A 20,568-nucleotide genomic window follows, 5' to 3' on the forward strand; every position below is an offset into this window, starting at 1 on the left:
ATCATGTCCCTTTAACCGTACACTTGTATATTATTTGTGTGACTAGTGATTGATGATTTAAACCAGATAATAAACGCACATGGGTAGCAATTATAAAGCTACCAATATTTCATTTCACATTTTGATATCCACTGCATACATCCACTTGGCTTGACAGCGCAATACACTGACAGAGCCTTTCATTGTGCTATTCTCCTTCCATCCACTAGGGGTGCTCCTAAACAAGGCAACAGAATACACTCTTTGCCTTCAACGGCCACCCTCTTCACTGCATTAGGCAATTACTGATTTCACACCATTCTATCTGATTTGTACTCCGAGAGCAGCAGGAGGTTCATCTGGCTCATCTCCTATCCTTCTGTCACCCTTTCAGAGACTCCCCCGCAAGATCTTGCATCAGAAGAGACAAGGAATTTGTAGCCAGGAGTCATTCTACTACTACTGCAAAAAATACTACCTTTGGACAACAACATATGCATTTTGGACATCCCCATCTCTTTAACCGTTCCGTGTTTAAATGTCCACAAAAATACGACTGGTTGTCATGTGATGTGGTTGCCATGCAGCAGTAAGGTTTTCAGTAAGATGGTCATTCGAATGTCGGAGGAGCTGGGATGCCATGCTGATTATGAATTATTTTAATGTTAAATTAACATTTAAAGTAAATTGGACCGGCAAATTGGTGCTGTTGTTAAATCCAGCTACTTTCATTTTAGGCAGCTGGCTAAAGTGAAGCCTCTTCCTTTCTCAACAGCACTTTGAAACAGCGATTCATGCCTTCGTACATCTCGGCTGGATTACTGTAATGCGCTTTACTTTGGAGTCAGCCAATCCTCCATTATGCGTCTCCAGTTGGTCCAAAATGCTGCTGCTCGCCTCTTGACAGATACTTCTAAGAACGAGCACATAACTCTTACTCTGGCAACCCTACCCTGGCTTTCTATACATATTAGTTTGTTTTGTTTTTCAGATTCTATTTTCCATTTTCAAATCTTTAAATGGCCTCACCCCATTTTACCTCTCTGAGCTCTTCTGCCCCTACGTACCGGCCCCGTGAGCTAAGCGAAGGGGATAGAGCCTTTTCCTTTGCTGGTTCCTCTCTTTGGGATGACCTCCCATTGACGGTTCGGCAAGCCTCCTCGCTACTCATCTTTAAAACTCGGCTCTAAACAACATTTGTATTCTTTGCCGTTTTGACTAGACTTGACTTTTAGTTGAACTGTTTTTGTGCTTTCTACTGTCTTTGTTATTCATTTATTTATTGTGGGAATATTTTAGCTCCTCACAAAGCACTTCTTATACAGCGATGGTTGTTTTAAAGTGCTCTATGAATACAGTTGAATTGAGAATGAATAAAGGAGAGAACAGATGCATAATGAGACCAAAGAAAGCTGAATGAAATTTCAATCTGTGGTTTTGACCAGAGGCAAAAATAAATGACCTGTAGGTCAGATAAAAGTGTTTTTGTGTGCACCCGAATGGCTGATATTATCTCATCTCTTCTTGGCCCATTCCTCTTTGGGATAACATGCTTTGCTTCAAAGGTTTTCATTAGACGCCTGTGATGTATGCCAAGGATTTTACATCATATTTTTTCCTTCTCTCTGCCCCCCCGCCGCTATTTACAACTTGGTCATTTACTTTTGAGGTCCGCACAATAAATCCTCCCGAAATTACATTTACCACTGAGCTTTTTTTTTTTTAAATCAATTTAGCGTTGCTCCCAGACATATTTGCTGCTTATACACAGTGTGAATTTAAGAAATAAAAATTGTAGTCTACATAAAAAGAGGGAAAAAATAATTCATTCATTAAATTATTGCTTTTTTTTAATTAAAGCTTCACAAATGAAGTCACTGATTCGCAAAACTGTTCCACAAAGTAAAATATCACAAAAACATCGGAGCCTTGTAGTGTTTGCGTCATATACATAAACGCTTTGCTAACTGCAGAGATTTCATAAATGCAATTGTGTGTGCTTTATGTTGGAACTACTTTAGAGACTTAAGTCCAGGGTGAATGAATCGTTTTGGTTCATGCGCTCATGCTCTTAATGGCTGTATTACTGTGACTTGCACACATTGCATCCTATCAGGGCATCCGGGCGCTTCCTCTTTTTGACCTGGTGCAGTTCCAGCTCCAGCTGTTATCATCAAGCGCCGGCCCCTCATCTCACCCGCTCCCCCGGTGCACTATTGACCAGTGCACCAAGAACAGATGGAGTGCAGAAAACCGTGTCAGCACCCGTGACGACACGCTTTACCCAGCACTCCACTCCTCTTCTTTCTCTTGTTTTTATCCTGTCTCTCCAGTATTTCCCCACTCCCGTGATCCGGGGCAGACATTGATTTGTCATTTATTTATAGCACAGCTGTGAGCATGCACGCTTGTGCAGTATTTGTTTGTTTCTGTACATCTGTACAACAGACGCTCAGATGTGGGCACTACTAATTGCGTTTGCGTGAATCTGTGTGTGTGTGTGTGTTTGTGCGCGCACACGTGTGAAGGCTCCTTTTCCAAGTTAATCTCTTAAGAAGAGGTGTGGCTCTTCGCTCGCTCTCCACCCAGCTCCTCATTCTGAGTGGCGATATCATCACACAAATCTCTCCTCCGCTCATTTTTTTTCTCCCCCCCCCCATTGTGCCGCTGTTGCCGCCACAGCCATTCGTCTCAAAACCTCGGCTCGTCACCTCTGCGATCTTCTCCGTCTACGATGAGTTCTTACGGTGAGGTCGGGGATGCCATCGAAACCAGGTGAGTCAGAGAGGGCCTACGGCTGTCGTCGTTGTTTTTGTGCAAGAACCGCACGGTACCGTCGCTTTAGGCTTCACTGTGTTTGTTTGGACTCCAAACTGGGTCACTGGTGCGCTAGTATTCACTCGTGCATTCCATTTCGCTCAGCTCTACAGCGGTCAAGAGCAAATGCTATATTTTTCCCCGATGGCTGTTGTGTTATCGGCGACAGCCGCTTTTCAAACCGTGCCAAGGTCTGGTCTAGCCTGTGTCCACAGGGCTCATCGTCGATAATAGCCTTAGCAGATGCAGAAACTACATGCCCATATGGAAGAGATTAAACATGTTATTTATGCAAACGCACACAGCATATTGCTTCTGTGTCACGTGCCGGCATATTTGTGTTCAGGAGCATGCTTTTGCCCCCTGAGAGAGGTGCATGAGCATTTGGCATGCATGCCTTTGCCCACGGCAGAAGGTACGTTTTCAATCAAGTCGCGTAGCCTGGAGGATTTGCTTAATTCCCAGGGAGTTTCAAGACGCTTGCTTTCCTCTTCTTTCCCTCTGGCCTCGCGTCAAGGCGGCAGAGAGAAACGGTCCCGAGGCGAAGAGTAAGACGACGTCACGAGTGGAATGAGGACAAATAAAGAAAAGCGAGACGCAACAGGACGGCGCAATGAGAGGAGGGGTGTGAAAGTAGGGTTTCAAAAGGAAAAAAGGAAGGAAAAAAAAGATGAAGAGAGAAGAAAGGCCATGTTTAAAGCTGGACCGGCAGACACTATAACAAGGCGAAAGAGATGGTCACCAAAAAAAAACAGCTTTCGACATTGATCTTCACAGTTTAGTTGTGGGAGCGATGTTCAAACTTCTTGAATGCAAACAATGTTAAAGGACCTGTGTAAATGTGGAAAGTTCTCCATGAGTGCAGATGTTTTCCCCAAAAATGCAGAACTTCCAAAACTATGAGGTAACATCTGACGTATTTTGGGTGGACCGGAAATTCTCTTTGTATGCACTCAGGCTACAGACCTTTGAATATTTTTTTTACATACGGTACACAAGGGGGTTTCTTTTGAGTTCAGGACTTTGCCCTGTTTACAAATGCAAAGGCCTCTCCTTCATTGAACACAACACGAATTGCAAGGAAAGGAAATCATGTGCCTGCTTGGCAATCATTAAGAAGAAGAGCCACTTTAAGGGTCGCGCTTACATGCATATGCAATACGTTACATTTTTGTGACACTAGCGAACACAGTTGTGGCCCGTTGCTCATCCTCTGTAGCTCCGTCAACACTTAAAGCTGAAAGATTTTTCTGCCCAAATTCTTCTGTCGCTGAATGACTTGAAGTATGACCCTTCTGTTGGAAGGTAGCGATCGTGATCACTTGGCCACGGCAACCCCATTAAAGTAGCATGACCTTACTGACAGTATTTTTTTTAAATACTGACAGTTGGTGACCCCAAATTTGGCGGGCATAAGTGTGGATGAGTGGTGAGTACTTCTGCCTCACAACAAGAAGATATCCAATTTGCTCTCGGCTTGGTTCACTTGTGCCCAGAGTTCGTATGTTCTACCAATGCATTATTATTATTTTTTTGTCTATGCTCCACAGCAGCATAAATAGTGCCAGTGTCTTAACATACATTAACAATTAGTGAATCCATCCATTTTTTTTGGTCAGGCTGCTGAATAAAAATAACAATAATAATAATAATAATAATAATAATTAAATGATGTGAAAGACAATTGTAAATAGCACTGCGATTTATCCATTTTGTGTTAATATTGCACTTAATTGAACTGTTTGTTGTTTTTTTTCTTCTTTCTTCTTTCTACCTACATTCTTGCTGCTGGAGGCTGTAAATTTCCCCAGTGTGGGACAAGTAAAGGATATCTTATCTTATCATTTTTCGATCCGCTTTATCCTCACAAGGGTCTCGGGGCTTGCTGGAGACTATCCCAGCCAGCACCCTGACTTTGCAAAGTTCATTCAAACCAAGCCGATGAATTATTGTATGATCTCAAGAGATTTGTTAGGGATTATAGGATGACCCTTGGTGAGTACCGAGGAGAGAAAATACAAGTGGGACCGGACTGTAGCATGACAACATGATAGTGGAGAGTATCGACTCCACTGCTCCCCTTCACGCCTGGCCGCACAATGACTTTGGATTCGTTTTCCCAACCGGACCCGTTTCCGTCTCTTTTACAGCACATGCGAGGACACAAACAATAGAACGGACAGAATCGAAGACGCAGACACATGCAAGACATGAATGTCGACACGCTTTGGGCTAGCTTGATATGCTACACGCTCTTCCCGTTGTTCCCAGCGCAAGCGCAGACGATGTTGGATTTTTACCTTACATTAATATGCTACAGTAGATCTCTTTTGAGGAGCGCACACACACACAGAAAACACAAAAACGTGTGTCAATACTGTGTTTTCCATCAGTTTGAAATGAAAGAACACCCCCATCAAACCCTATTAGCAAGACTGCTATCAGGTTAGTTAGGCTCTCAGAAACGTCTTATTTATAGAAAAGATCAAATATATCAGAGTCTAAGGAGCATTTTCCATCTTTGGTTGCTTGATGTTATTTTATTCAGATGACAGATTTATATGGCACGCAATCAAATATTGTCATGACAATCCACATTCCCCAAAATGCACTGCGGCTTTAGTCACCGAGGCAAGATTTCAAGCTTATTATGCAGATGACCACCCGCTAATGAGCTTTCTTTAATGCCTCACCATAGCCAGCAACTCATGCGAAACATGATTTAAAGGCGGCGAGGAAGGATATTCTACTTGTGTGCGCGCAAAGAGAGCCAGAGAGAGAAAGATGGAGAATGACAGAGACGGCACTCCCAGTGGGTGCCAGGCTGATGGTTTGGCACATGGCTCTGCTTCAGCTGTCAATTTGCATCAGTCAGTAGCACACACACTCATATATACACACACGCTTACTGTAATACACTCTCCTGATCTCATTGTGTTGAGGCGAGAGAGCAATTGGGGATTGTGACCGAGTGATTTGTGGGAATGTGCAGCGATGATATTGACCTGGAAATGTTCAGTGACACGGCTGTCTGGCCCTTTCAGAGACTGACGATTGCAGAGCATGTTTGGTGTTGTGATATTATTTGAAGTACGCTGTCCTATTTCGGACTTACTTATTTACTTTCCATAAAGTTTTGTTTCGATGATTTGTTTACTGCATGCTTCGATTGAGTCTCTGCATTTGCGGTCAGGTTTCAGACTAAAAACGGACAAAATCCAACATTTTTTTTTTGTATTTTTACGTACTCTTTAGTGCGCCAATGTTTTGGCAGCCTGCAAGCGTATGTGCACTCGTGGTATTGGTGCAATAAATCTTTCAGTTGGTCTTGCCAATACAGAACTGTTATTTCCCGTAAGGTATGTTGATCTGACTGAGACGCTGAAATATCTCTGTCACACACACACACACACACACACACACACACACACACACACGTGCACACATGCACAAGCAATGAAATAGTCCACCATGTCCTGGGTCAGACTTCAGCCTAAACACGTGACCTCGTTTATCTCGACATAATCACACTCTTTATTTTGAATACACGCTCCACCTGTTGTCTAAAAGTGTGTGTGAGAGAGAGAGAAATGGAAAGTGTCTGTTGAAGTCTGCAGGCCCCAGAAAGTGGGTCAGGTGTATGCGTGTGCTTGCGTGCACAAGCGTGTGCGACAAGTAAGTGGATGTTGTGCCTGTCTTTGCTTCAGGTCATTTCTCTGCCTCTGAAACACAAGTTGGATAATCTCGAACAAAACATACTTGCTGTATTTTTAGGTGAACCCTAAATATATATTTCAAGGCAAACCTCAGTATTTGTCTGTGTATCACATGCTTGTTGTTGTTGTTTGAAGAGGTTCTGAAAAGAACTCGTTTCAGAAGAGAAGTCAAATTCTGATGAGCATCCATTTTTCTTTTGGATGGTTTACTGACTGTTGTTGTGGTTTTGCTTTGTTATGCATACTCGTTTGAAATGAATGCTCAGTGTTTATACTTTTCATTACTTTGGAATTCGTAATGGGTTTCTTCTTTAGTGTCTTGAACGAATTTATGATTGTCTCACTTTGTAATTGAATTTCCTTCATGGGAGTATCGGGGGTGCTGGCAGTTGGAGTCGGTTGAGATGCTGCTGATTGATCGACTTAGCCAATATCCTTTCCACAATGATGCTTGTTTTTAATGCTGTGCTCTCAAAGGGATCGAAGGTTTTCGGCCTTGCCGCGTCTGTGCAAAGATTTCTCTGGAGTCTGAAATACTTTGATGGGAATGAGCGAACCTTTTTTGGCATGCTTCTTTTAATGCTCACCTGTTTCCAATCTAACCTGCTCACCTGTGGAATGTTCCAAACGGGCATTTTTTTTTTTTGACATGTCCCAACTTCATTGGATTTGGTAGTTTATAGACCGAGTCCATCCATCCATCCATTTTCTGATCCTCACAAGGGTCACGGGGCCTGCTGGAGCCTATCCCAGCTGTCTTCGGGCAGTAGGCGGGGGGACACCCTGAACCGGTCGCCAGACACTCGCAGGGCACACAGAAACGAACAACCAATCACGCTCACGTTCACACCTCGGGACAATTTTAGAGTGTTCAATCAGCCTGCCATGCATGTTTTTGGAATGTGGGAGGAAACCGGAGCACCCGGAGAAAACCCACGCAGGCCCGGGGAGAACATGCAAACTCCACACAGGGAGGCCGGAGCTGGAATCGAACCCGGTACCTCTGCACTGTGAGGTCGCCGCACTAACGCAGACCGCGACAGATTTCATACAAATTTTATTTTGGCTTTTGCATAACCTGAAAAATGTTCTGTGGTTTGATTCAGAGTCATTCTCAATTTAACACGCACACACAAATTGACACAGAGACACAGAATGCTCGTGTCTCCTCCTTCTTGCTTCTCTAATAAGGTTGGTTCCATTACCATGTGGTTTAGAAGAAGCGTGAGGGCGGAGAATGATTCATTTTACCAAGATTTTAGAGCTGCCGTTGAACACAAAACATCTGGATTGTGGAGAAATGCAGTGGGTGTGTGTGTGTGGGTGTGTTTGCGAGAGAGAGAGAGAGCGAGAAAGGGGAGTCCAGCCAAAGATATCAATCCAATTCCCATCTCGTGATCACTAAACACAGCTGGGAAGACATGAGGTCTTGCTGTCTTAGCACAGATTATACACCGCCCCCACCACCACATTAAAAAAAAAAAGATACACACACATCTATAGACAAGTACCATGTATCCTGACCGTGAGAAGAAATCAATTCCATTTCCACCAAACGTGCTCTTCAGTCGTGGTTGTCAACTGGAATGATCTCCTGCTGCTGCACAGGACCGCAAAACGGGTGGAACAAGAATAAGATTTCCAATTCATCTTTCTATATGTCGTCTCGTGCTTTTGGGGTTGTTGTTTTTGGGCCATTGCGAGGTCTGTGAGTCGTCAGTTTGGGCGAAAGAGACTTTAGATTCTCCAAAATATCACATCTCTGTTTAAGTAGTGCAGACTAATGTACTGCAGATGTTTGGAGAGGAAATTGCTTTTTTTTTTCCTTTTGGGCTCACGCCACTGGTTTGTGTAGTCTACTCCGAGGTGCTGATGGCTTTATGACCACAATGGTCTTCATTTGGACCTTTTCATTGATTCATGCTTCAATGTCCGATCTTTCGCAGCTTCAACAAGTCCTGCATATGGTTGTCGTTGACAGGGTGAGGTCACAACTATGGAAAGTGTTTCCATGTTGGCGGGCTCAGTCGTGTCTCCGCCCCGATGGGTCTCCGGCGACTCTCTCTTAAAGGCTGCTTACTACAGCGCCGTTTGTCATTTTGCAACGTGATGCTCGGAAAAAATGAAAGAGAGCTTCTTTAACTCATTCAGTACCAGCCAATTCTGGACCACGTCTGAAAAGACGTTTAAAAACGTCTTTGGGAGCGAATGAGTTAACTGCCATGGAACTGGACTGTCTAACTAATATCCTACCCTTTTTTTTAAGCACTTTTGGTAACCTAAATATGTTGTTAATAGACGCTAAAACCGAAAAACTTTAGTGGCTGTTATCTGTGTGTGTGTGTGTGTCTTAGTTCCTGAACTTATTCTCTCCCACTGGCCCAATATGGGAGCACTTGCGTGCGATCTTCCCAGCTAGCGCCTCCCTTCTGTTTCACATTACTTGAACACACACGCGGGCGCTTGGTATTGTTCCCAGAAACGAATGGCACAAGCTCCAGCATGTGTGCACGTTGAAGGTGTGCATGTCTGCGCGTGTCCATTCTTGGCACTGAGCTCACGTCTCACGGGCCAGGAATGAGTAATGCCACTCAAGCTGTTATACAGCCGCCGCGTATCACTAATCCACATTACACACACGCCTGTGAGGTGAGAAGGAGTGTAAATTTACGCACGCTTCCGGCACGCCAGTCATTACCACCGCTGCAGGAGTGATTATTGGAAATGATGCGTCGAGTGGACAGATATATATATACACATATGTGGCTGCGCACCCTGACCCACGTGTGTGGCAGAGGGAGCTTTCTCTTCTTTTCAGTCTTCTGATTTTACGCTTTCTCGATGGACGTTATATGTCGTCAGTGTCGAGGATGTGCGATTATACGCCCCGTTGCAGTCAGTATGCCAATTTCGGGGGCAACCGGACGGTAAGAAAATATGAAAGTTAGCCTCTTCAAGATACAAGATAATGGAAGTTACTGTCTGGATGGATAAATGGCAATGTTATTGTAAATTGATTCACTTTTTATCCTGGCGAGTCTTAAAAGTTTGTGCCGGACACTTGGAGCAAACTGTACTGTGTGTGATGCGACGGTACCGCTGTGTTACAATGCAAAGAATTTGCATCAACAATTTGCATAAATACCGCAACTCTGATGCTGCAAAGGGACTATTATAGTTCAGCTTTTGGCGAGAGACTCTCAGATGTTTCCGGTGAACCCCAGACCCCCCCTCGCCTGTGGCAAATGTACTGCGGGGGAATGAAAACAGTAATTATCCTTTTAAAAGCGTTTTCAATGGTGTCATGTTTCAGTGTGCGGGCAAATTGGCATCACTGTACACAGCAGAGCGGCTGACCGCTCTGATTAGACGGCACAGACACAATAATGTTTATAGACTCGTGTTTGTGTTGATTAAGGCGTGCGCAGTCTGAATGATGAGAACATTTCGGTGCTTTGCTGTTCATTCCACCCACTAGACCGGCCCCTGGTCTACCAACCCAAAATGGTGAAAGAGCCATATTGGGTCAATCAAAGAAAAAAACAAATATGTCTGGAGCCGCAAAAAAAATATATTATTAAAAGGTATCCTGCACTATACTTTCTAATATTTACCCCTTTCATTCAGGTGGCTAACGTAGGAGAGGTACCCCACATATGGAGCATAATCGAATTTCTTCCATTCATTTTCTCTTCCATGCAAATTGAAAATATTCCATTTAATGTCTGTTTTTAACCTGAAGATAAACGAACCTCCGTCTCTACGTCAACAGTACCAGGGAGCACGTGACCCCGGAGATGAACAAGCTTCGTCAGAGCCTGAGAAGGAAGAAGCCCACCTATGTACCCGAGGCCAGCAGACCGCATCAGTGGCAGGCAGACGAGGAGGCTGTACGCAAGGGAAAATGCAACTTCTCTGTACGGGTAAGCCTCCGCGAGCCCCGATTTTTGCATTTCGTTATACCTGTGCCACTCAGCTCGACGGTTATTCATCACAAATCTATTCATGTATGTTATTTATTGCAGAGTAGACATTAATATTGTGTGAAAAAGCAGGAAAGATTCTACCGTATGAAGACTGCGGTCTAGAAATTTGCAATTTTGTAAATCGGTCAGTCTGTTTTCCTCAGTTTCCTGCAATCCTGCTTCCTTTTCTGTCCTGTCATCATTCCAACACAATACGGCACCTATAGAAACGCTTTGAATGGGTCGAACGGTCACGTTTATTGTTTCTGCTTCATCTTTGTCTTCTCTGTCATTGATCAGTGCCATTGTGAAAACAGTCGTTTGAAATCAATGAAATGGTTTTAAAAATAAAATAACATGCATTCTTTGATCTACAGTACCTGGGCTTGGTGGAGGTGGAGGAGTCTCGAGGGATGCATGTGTGCGAGGAGGCGGTGAAAAAGCTTAAAATTGTGAGTACATGACGTGTACTTATAAGTGCACAAACTCATTCAATACTCTCGGTCATGTCGTGTATTTCTAGTTTAGTTTTGCTGATACACAACTACACAACCGTGTGTTTGAGATGCACACTCTCCCACTTTTCTGAAAAAAAAAAGTCTCCTCTTCTTAATAAATCCCTCACCCACCTCATTTAGCTCCCACTTTAACTCCCGCCAGCATAAATTATGTCCCGTCTATTCTGTTGGCTTTCTCTCTGTGGGATTATGCAATGACTCCAGCTTCTAAGCTTGCGACACAATGGTTCAAAGACAAATTGTTTTTCGTTCTGTTTCTCTGACTCCCACAATCACAATTCGTGTGACGTGTTTTTGTCATTTTAGTTCATGAAGTACTTTAAGGTACAACATATAGGCTTAGTTGGCCTGTGTGTTGTAAAAAAAATCGTTTTGTGTCTCTGCTCTCTCCTCCCACAACATTGCATGTTTGCACTGAGGATGTCGTACATGTATGCTGCATGGCATACAAAAAGCATATTTGACAATAAAGATGACCTTGACCTTTTAACTTTACACTATTAGTATGACAAGACATTCAAACAATAGCTTTTGAGGACATCACTCCCACGTGTAAACTTGTAGGCTTTCTGATGCAGCATTCATTGTCTTCCTTTTTTTGTGGTCCTTGCAGAGCGGGAAAAAGACAGTGAAGGCAGTATTGTGGGTTTCAGCTGATGGCCTCAGGGTGGTCGATGATAAAACAAAGGTAAGCATGTTTTTTACTTCAATGTTTTGCCTGTATCTATTTTCTTGTCCCTTTTTTTTTTAATGACAAAGAAATCCAACATGACGTTGCAGTCGCGCACATGTCACAAGCACGCGTGAGTGAGGAAAACCTGCATCGCATAAAAATCGGTCTTTATTTGGTCAATTGAACTGTAAAGTTCACCTTTACAAAGATACTAACGCTTACTTTGGATCGACTGTGTCGGCGAGGTATCTTTTCATGTTGATTATTAGGTTTGTATAATTTGAAGCTCCGTGCGACAACATACAAGTACTATGCACACATCGTCATGTACGAGACAGAGAAGAACGTACCAGCTCTTATACGACACGTTCTTCAACGTTACACATTGACATCGAGAGAAAACGAGCATTTTTCACCTTTTTGACTGGCATTCAAACTAAGCATGAATAACTTTGCCAAGGCAGAATTATTGCTCTTGCGTTGCAATCCAGTTGACTGCGCATATGTACCCACTGAAAGGAGAAGTGCGGTGTTAAATTAAAATATTTTCTCTCATTCTGTGCCCGTCGAGCGGCTTGCCAAAGGTATTCAGCAGGAGGAGAGGCTGAGACATAAAATTTCGCTTGAGGAATGTCTGGTGACTGAGAGGCCTCCCTGTGTGAGTGCAATTCACCGGGGACTCTTTTCAAAGTCCAACGCGTTAAAGCGCTGCAGAGAATAAAGACGAGCATTCAATGGAGAAATGCTGTACGCTCCTTCTTTTCATATTGTAAGAAGACTGCACACAAATACATTCACGCTTAAGGTCACAACTCCCAACAACCCCCCCAGGCATGGCTTCAAAATACCACCTCTGTTTCTCCTCTTTATCCTCTGATCCAGGGGTGTCAAACATACAGCCCGCCAGCCGGAATCGGTCCGCTAATAGCTTCGATCCGGCCCGCGGGATCATTTAAAAATGACAAATGCATTAAAGACACAGGAGGAATATTTTCAATATTTCAATGCAATTTGTGGATTATCCGCCAGGGGGCACACTGTTTTGATCACAGTAGAAGATCGGTTTGATCGGGGAAGAAAACAGCAGTCTCAGTCTGTCACCGAGATAGACCCAACGCAGCAAATTATATAAAAGCGACAATCAATGCTTCTTGAGAGCAAAACAAAGGAAAGAGATTATATTTTGGTGATTCATAGTATGGTAAAATGTTCATGGTTCGGCCCACTTGACATCTACCGAGTCCGCATGTGGCCCACAATGTCAAATGAGTTTGACACCCCCGCTCTAATCCATATATGTTCAACAGCTGGTAATGGAAGTCTAAAATATAGCTGTGCAAATGACTGTTTTGCGTCTTGAACTCGATCTTACTCGGCCGCTTCCTCCCCAAGGCTGCACGAAGCGCACAAATGTGACGTCGCATGGTAGGGGCCTATACTGTATTATGATATCCCTTTCCTCTCGCCACATGACTTTCAGTGATGCGCCACCAGAAGCCAAAGTTTAAATTCTTTCTTGTAGCGAGATGAGACAAAGTCACATCACCATGCTGTTTTTTTCCTTGCTGTTAGGTCTCGCATGTACACATACACACGAAACCTCGTCTACGTCAGCCAGTAGCTCTGTTGGCCTTTCCCTGCACTTGACTGAGGCGTGTCCTACTAATAGGAGGTGATTGTTGCACATTGAATCAAAAGCAGACTTCAAAGAAGACACTCTGCTCTGCACTGCCTTCCATCTTGGTACCAGCGGCCCCCCCGCATTCACTCACAGGCTGCATTGAATGGCCCGTTATTCTTTCTCCTCTTTATCCACTTTTGGTCTTCTCTTGTTTTCATTCACCCTCTTTTTCTCTTCTCGTCCACTCCTTTCTTTGTTTTCCGAGGCCAAACGGGATGCATGTGCGAGTCCATCTCTGCCTTCCTTCGTCCCTTTCATCTGCCTCTCGGCTCTTGTGTTGCGCTTCCCTTTTTTGTTTTTGAAGCGGGGGGGAGCTCGGGGCCCCTAAATATACACGAAGAAAGCGATACCCCCCTCCAAGTCTCCTCTGTCGACACCGATGCAGGCTGAATAAACCTTTCATCGAAGGAAAGGCGAGCGAAGCAAACATCCCAGAGATGGAAAGTGTCAACAATCTTTTACCGACTTTTATGGGTAGAACTGAAAAGGCTTTTACGGCTCGGAAAGAGTGGTGGGTTCGGTATCGGATCCCTTTACTCAGCACTCCATTGGCCTTGACTCTCAGCCCATTTTGGCCAAAGTGATGTCTATGGAAAGAAATGTGAAATTCTAATAGTTACTGTCAGTTTTAACTTCTGCCAGAAATGTACCAACTGCAAATGTAAGCTGTCAAAGTGTTGTTTTTATTCTTCCAGGACCTGATTGTGGACCAGACCATAGAGAAAGTCTCCTTCTGTGCCCCGGATAGAAACTACGACAAGGCATTCTCCTACATCTGCAGAGATGGCACCACCAGACGTTGGATGTGCCATTGCTTCATGGCTCTCAAAGACTCGGTGAGGGGGCCGCCCCACCGCAAGCTTCTTTGTCTTTCTCCTTGTCTGAATTTTGAAGCCCCTTCAAAGTTTTTTTGTCTGTTACTATGCTTTACAAATCTTAACTTTATTAAGTTAATAGAATAAAAACAACAACTTTTTTTTGGTTCTGTTTACTTAATAAATTAAGTTTTGAAAATTAATTTATAAGTAAGTAACAAAGAATAATTGAGTTGCTGTAACTGTAAGTTTTTGAGTAACTATATCAAAATATATATGTTGGTTATACTCAAAATATTGAAGTTCAGAGAACTCGAAATTTTGAACTCACCAATTCAAAAAAAGTGTTTTTTTTTTTTATTGCATCACTTTTTTGAGTTCGGCTAACTTATTCAGGTTTACAGTGAAGGGAAGAAAAAGTAACGGATGGTTAGCTGCTTGAAATCTGTCAATAGTGTGAAATGACAGCAGCGGGGCACAGGTTAATTCAACAAAGATAAAAAAAAACAATAAAAGAAAAGACAACACGGAACATACAGTTGTGTGTTTGGAAGGGATAAGTCAAGAAGAAACACACCCAGAAAAAATAAAATAAAAATCATGTTTTCCTTCAATTCTGTATCCTCCCGAAGGAGCATACAGAGCTCGAGGATTGGCCTTATTTTTATTTTTTTTTTAACAACCCAACATAAGATCTAAGTGGGTTGATTACAAACACATCTGATCTTCATTGCGTCAATTGTATTGCACGTCAAAGTATGACTCGCTTGAATCGCGCCGGGTGAAATCAAACGATCAGTCAACAGATCTGGGATCGTTTAAAGTTTTTAAGATGTTTTTTTCTTTCCGCCGCGTTAGGGGGAGAGACTGAGCCACGCGGTGGGCTGCGCCTTTGCCGCCTGTTTGGAGAGGAAACAGCGGCGAGAGAAGGAGTGTGGCGTGACGGCATCTTTTGACGCCACCCGCACATCCTTCGTACGCGAGGGTTCCTTCCGCACCAACTCTGCCTGCAGTCAACACGGCAGCGGTAGTGAACGAGATGACAAGTTGCAGGAAAAGAACAAAGGTGAGCTCATGGCGCATTTTGGAATTTGATTGAAAAAGAATTTTGATCGCTTCTTTTTTTTTTTTTTTCATAAATAAAATGGTTGGCTTGGTGTAAAAACTTAATTGAAAAATAAATCATGCGAGGGACCCCTAATGGCACAAACAGAGATTTAAATGTGCAGTCTTAATTGACAGAGTGACAATGTGTGTTTGTTGCGGCTTGCAACAGCAATGCATCACACTGAGAATGACCCCCCCCCCCCCCCCCCGCCCCCGCTCATCTTTCATCAAATTAGACCTACTGAGGTGTGTCTGATGGCGTGGTAATAGCCTGTGTTTTCTCCATGACTCGACTCTCGTTCCTCCAGACCAGCCCTCTGTTCATGCAGCCCTCCCACCCGGTACTGCCTCCCCACCCGAGGGCGCAGCAGAACCCGGCGGGCCCCATGCCATCCCCCGCCGCCATGCACCCATCGAGCAACTGGTGCGTCAAGGCTCATTCCGGGGATTTCCAGCTCTGAGTCAGAAGAACTCTCCCTTTAAGAGACAGCTGTCACTTCGCCTCAATGACCTGCCATCCACACTGCAACGCAAGACCGACTTCGAAGCCAAGAACTCCGGTGAGTTGAAACGTTCTTGCGGCCAAAAATAGGAGCTGGCACGAACATCTGCCTCGGTTTATAGCTTCGCCTTAGCCAATCCTGATTGCAAAACGACAGCCTCCTTAAAATGTCCTCCACATTTTAAAAATTGGGGGAAATCTTATTACGACTGTAGTCCATGCAGGAAAAAAAAATATTTGAATGTAAAATCGCAATCTCAACGAAAACCAATGACGTATTTTCCGCATTAAAAGGCGCACCTAAAAGTATTTCATTTTCTTAAAAGCTCACAGCGCCTTAAAATTCAATACGCCTTGTGTCCGGTCATTACGGCAATATTTCGACCTCGAAATGGCTCCTTGCTCGAGTAAATGTTGTAACTTGCTGTTGGTGAAGTGAACCGTGTCCTGCTGCCTTATTAAATAAGTTTTACTGACATTTGATCGTTCTGTTGGAATTTCATTGAGCGTAGCTCCATCTAGTGGACGCATTGTAGATTGCGTCTTATAATGCCCAATGTATAAAAAAAATTACAAAATTGGCCATTCATTGAAGCTGCGCCTCATAATCCACTGCGCCTTTTAGTGCGGAAAATACGGACGTGTTTTTGTTCAAGCGGTGGCGAGACTCCTCATCTCCCGTTTTCTCGCTCCCATACTGTACCTTATTTTCATCCTCCCGCTTCCCTTTTATGTGGTCCTTTCTTACTAGTACTAGAGGTGGACATGAGTTTGTCTGGTGAGGGAGACATTAATGACCTGTGTAGCCAGATCAACACCTCCTTCACAAAGCCATCCGAGGACCCTTTCTCCAACCCTTGCCCAACTGCGAGCGGTCAGCCTAACTGCGTCGTGCTTCCGGTCCTGCCTCCGCCCCCAGCGCCGATGCAAGGTAACGAGCGACGTATTCAATTATGCAATGCCGATAATCGATTTCCGGCTCATTGACTTTCATCAATCCTTCACTTTATCCCTTTAGCGACGTCTTCTTGGGTTCAGCCAGATCCTCCTCGCCACTCTCCTCCTCCTCCGCTGTCCGCGGTGATGCAAAGTGGGCATAAACGTACACCTTCCGAGGCGGAAAGATGGCTGGAAGAAGTCTCGAAGGCAGTCATGTCCCAGCAGACACCCCCGCCGGCTCCCACCATCATCCCCGCCATTCCTGGCCCGCCGTCCGTATCGAGCCAGCAGACAACAAGTCTGGCCCCGGTGTCCGCTCTTTCCGTGTCAAAACCGCTCCTCGCAGGCCCCTCTGCTATCTCAGCTCAGGCGCCGATGCCCCTTCCACCGATGTCCATATCGTCGGTTCCCCTCATACCCGGCCCTCCGATTTCAAGCCCCCCGATGTCTTTGCCTTCAATGTCCATTCCCACCATGTCTGGTCCAAGTATGTCAGGAGCCCCGATGATCCAGCCCTCACTGGCGGGGCCCCGAGGCTCCCTCCCGAGCATTTTGCAGCCCTTTCCTTTGGCCTTCGACGCTACTTCGGCTCCCGTCGGGATGTTCTCCAGCCAGCCCGTGCAACCGCCTTTTGTTCCCATGCAAACCTACATGCCAGGCTTGGCGAGCAGTATGACCTACCCGAATGTCAGCGTACCCGTCGTCGGAATCACGCCGTCGCAAATGGTGGCCAACGTCTTCTGCACGGCCGCCGGCTCATCTGGCGCTGGAGGTGCCGTCGGCGGCGGAGGGTCGAAAGGCGTCACTCACCACCCTTACTCAGGAGTTCCCTCTGGGGGGTTTTCCACACCGTTCCCCGCCACCCCTCCTCTTTCAACAGCCACGAATGGGCTCCCGTTGCACGGCGGCGCCTCGGCGGCCCTTCACAACGGCAACTCTAACAGCGGCGGCACTAGTAGCTGGCCGCCGGAAGGCAGCCAGCTGACTGCTCCCGTGACCGGTAATTCCCAAGACGACGAGCGTTTTGAGGCCAAGTGGGCGGCCCTTGAGAGCACCAACACCAAACCGGCGGCGCAGGCACCCGGAAGCAAAAGTCCAGCAGGGGCAGCCAACCCATTTTCGAACAACCTGCAGAAGACTTTTGAGATTGAGCTCTAAGATGAGGAGCAAAGTGGCACTCTGCAAGCCCTGCTCTCACAAAAGAAGAACGCTCGGTGCGAAATTCAAGCATCCCTGATTTGAATGGTATATGCAGGTCCTGAAACTCGATGGCAGCCTCGCATCCCATAAAAGCTCTCTCATGGAGTATCTACACCATAACGATGTTACTTTCTTGAGGCTCCGGTGAGAACTGTGCAGATTGTGCTGGGGCTGCCACTGGGAGCTTTCCACATCTTGAAGTGATGATCTAAATCCTGCCACATCACCTGGTGTCGTCCGCCTCTTTCCCGCTTTCATGTCTGCACTTCGGTTTTACTTTCTTTCCCGGCTTGCAAGTCCCTTGTCACTCAGCGACGCGCTCAGTGGTTGCTTTCTTTCAAAGGTGACACAGATGCATTCCAATCCCATTGACTGATTTTGGCAGGATTTGATGTGGGGAGCATTTCCTTGTGAGGAATGGAAATAATTCTTGGTTTGACGAATGTTCTTGTTAACGGCGGAATTGAGAGAACTGATTGGAGGTACGGTGGATATAAAATGTGTCTACACAGCCCAACAAAACTTTTTCAACTATTCATATGACCCATGACCTCTCGAGACAACCCAATTTAACAAAAAAAAAATTTCAAGAAGGGAAGTAAAAAAATACATGATTGAGATAATGTAGTTGAATACAAACACGTGCCCAGTTATGGGGCGTGCGCACACTTAGGGAACCACATTGTCTGAGTTGTTCATTATTCCCCCCTCATGGATTTTTTTTTTTCAATGGAGTTGTTTAGTTTGGAGGCGAAAAAAATTTCTTTATCTTGGTCTCATTTTTACATCACAAAAACCTGCCATTTGAACAGGGGTGTGTAGACTTTTTATAGCCACTACCTTGGAGGACTCACTGTTCAGTAGAAATGATTTATTGCCAAAATGATTGTATTTATTGTACTTTTTTTTAATGTTGACAAGTTATATTGACTTCCTCAAATAGTTGAAGCGTTTCCTTCAAATATTTTTTATCCCATATATTTATTTTTGCTGAAGAAAGACTCGTGAAACAAACAGGAGCACGTAGGTCGGTCATCTATTTAATTGGGCAAAAATATGTGAATCCGGGCATGTTACAGGAATCAAATACCCATGGACGAAACGTATCATGTGTCACCTCGCAAGTGTAGATAGTGGCTCGATGCTTTTGCTTTTTTTTCCAGACAAATCAATAGAACTTCACTTTATCGCTGTTGGGACATTTCTGGAGCTCAAATGTTCCAAGGCACTGCAGAATATCCAACACAGAAACTTCACAGTCGCCGTCCACCTTTTCCGGAATACTCAAGGATGACGAATATGATGCACTACCTTCCCATATTGACTGTCTTCAAAAAATCCTGCATCGATTGTGTTCACCACATCAGTCCGTTGCACTGCTTCGAAAAAGAAAATCGGTGTGGCCGATGAGGATAGGAATGTGTCAAAACGGATAGCGGTAAAAAGAAGAAAGGAGGAGCCCGGAGGAAGGCTTTGCGACAAGCGAAGAGAACAGAGCAACACGGTTGAATTAAAAGCATGACATGGAGAAAAGGATAAAGGAACGAATATGAGATGACAACGAGATAAGAGAGGAGAAGAGTGTGTGAAAATCTTGAGGACAAAAGACACTTTTGCCGCCTTGCCCGCAAAACGGAGCGTCTTGGCGCCTCCGTCTGCAAATCTTGCTCCTCGCCTCTGCTCAAATCTACATTGCAAAGAATCGTTTTCGGTGTTTATTTTTTAAACTAGCTCATTCCATATTTACAGTTTGATCAGTAAGCTTAACCAAATACGTGAAACTCCTTTTATGTAAAAACTCAAAACGCCAGTTAGGTCATCAAGGCTTGAAAAAAGTTTGGCACCGCGAAGATCTATTTTTAATGGAGGACTTTTTTTTTTAGGTGCGCTAAATCAGTGGGAATTCAATTGTATGAAGAGTCACTGACGATGTTCTGTGCCTGTTTTGGTCAGATTAATTTATAAAGCATTTTTTCAATGAGGCAGTGATGCAATTTGATAGGCTGCCTCGTCAAAAAAAATCCTTTCAGAACGAGAAAGTTCCCAATTATCAGGTGCTTTGTTTTCTGACAAATCTTATTCTTCCCCCACCGAACAAATTCAAATATACCAAACAAGATCCTATTTTATCGTTCGCTGAAAATATATTCTTTCACTGCACTTGTTTACACAACCTGAAAATTTTATGTAGGGTAATTGCAACAAAGCAAACTCAACGACCTCATGAACTTGATTGTCAAACTAGTTTAGTGACGTAACAGAAAACAGTGGAGTTTATTTTTAATCTTTATTTACAGATTTTTTTTTGTATTTAAACCTACATATTTGTATTGTAATTACATTGTACAAAAGATGAATAAAGTAATATAACACAATGCCTGTGCATTTTTATAACTTGGTGGGTTTTTTTCTGTTTTCATTTTGTACGCCGCCGCACCACCACCCTACAATTTTAGTAAAAGGTTAGTAAAAGTCTTTTACTAATGAATGTTGTGACATAACGCTTTACTCTTTCTTGCATAGATGCATAAACTCATTAATCACATACAAAGAAAAAAAAAGATACAGATACAATAGACTCAGGAGGAATATGTATCTACATTTGCAGTACAGTCATACCTCAGTCATACCATAATCCGTTCCAGAAGGCTGTTCG

At 44.2% G+C, this 20,568-nt stretch overlaps 1 protein-coding gene across 6 annotated transcripts in view; it reads left to right on the top strand.

Annotated features, from left to right (window-relative positions):
• numbl (NUMB like endocytic adaptor protein) overlaps positions 1–20,285 on the top strand; it is a 34,411-nt gene extending 14,126 nt beyond the window's left edge. For 3 of the 6 annotated variants that reach the window (XM_052077386.1, XM_052077385.1, XM_052077389.1), the window contains 8 exons: positions 10,285–10,435; positions 10,855–10,929; positions 11,609–11,683; positions 14,045–14,185; positions 15,023–15,230; positions 15,580–15,831; positions 16,525–16,704; positions 16,792–20,285. In XM_052077386.1, coding sequence (XP_051933346.1) covers positions 10,285–10,435; positions 10,855–10,929; positions 11,609–11,683; positions 14,045–14,185; positions 15,023–15,230; positions 15,580–15,831; positions 16,525–16,704; positions 16,792–17,870 — 2,161 coding nt within the window. In that variant the 3' untranslated portion in view covers positions 17,871–20,285. Of the gene's footprint in view, positions 1–2,661; positions 2,755–8,786; positions 9,440–10,284; positions 10,436–10,854; positions 10,930–11,608; positions 11,684–14,044; positions 14,186–15,022; positions 15,231–15,579; positions 15,832–16,524; positions 16,705–16,791 lie in introns of those variants that run through there. The other 3 variants (XM_052077388.1, XM_052077384.1, XM_052077387.1) reach the window with 3 other exon arrangements.
• Positions 20,286–20,568: the final 283 nt, after the last annotated feature.

The sequence above is a fragment of the Hippocampus zosterae genome, chromosome 10, assembly GCF_025434085.1.
Source record: "Hippocampus zosterae strain Florida chromosome 10, ASM2543408v3, whole genome shotgun sequence".
Lineage (NCBI taxonomy): Eukaryota > Metazoa > Chordata > Actinopteri > Syngnathiformes > Syngnathidae > Hippocampus > Hippocampus zosterae.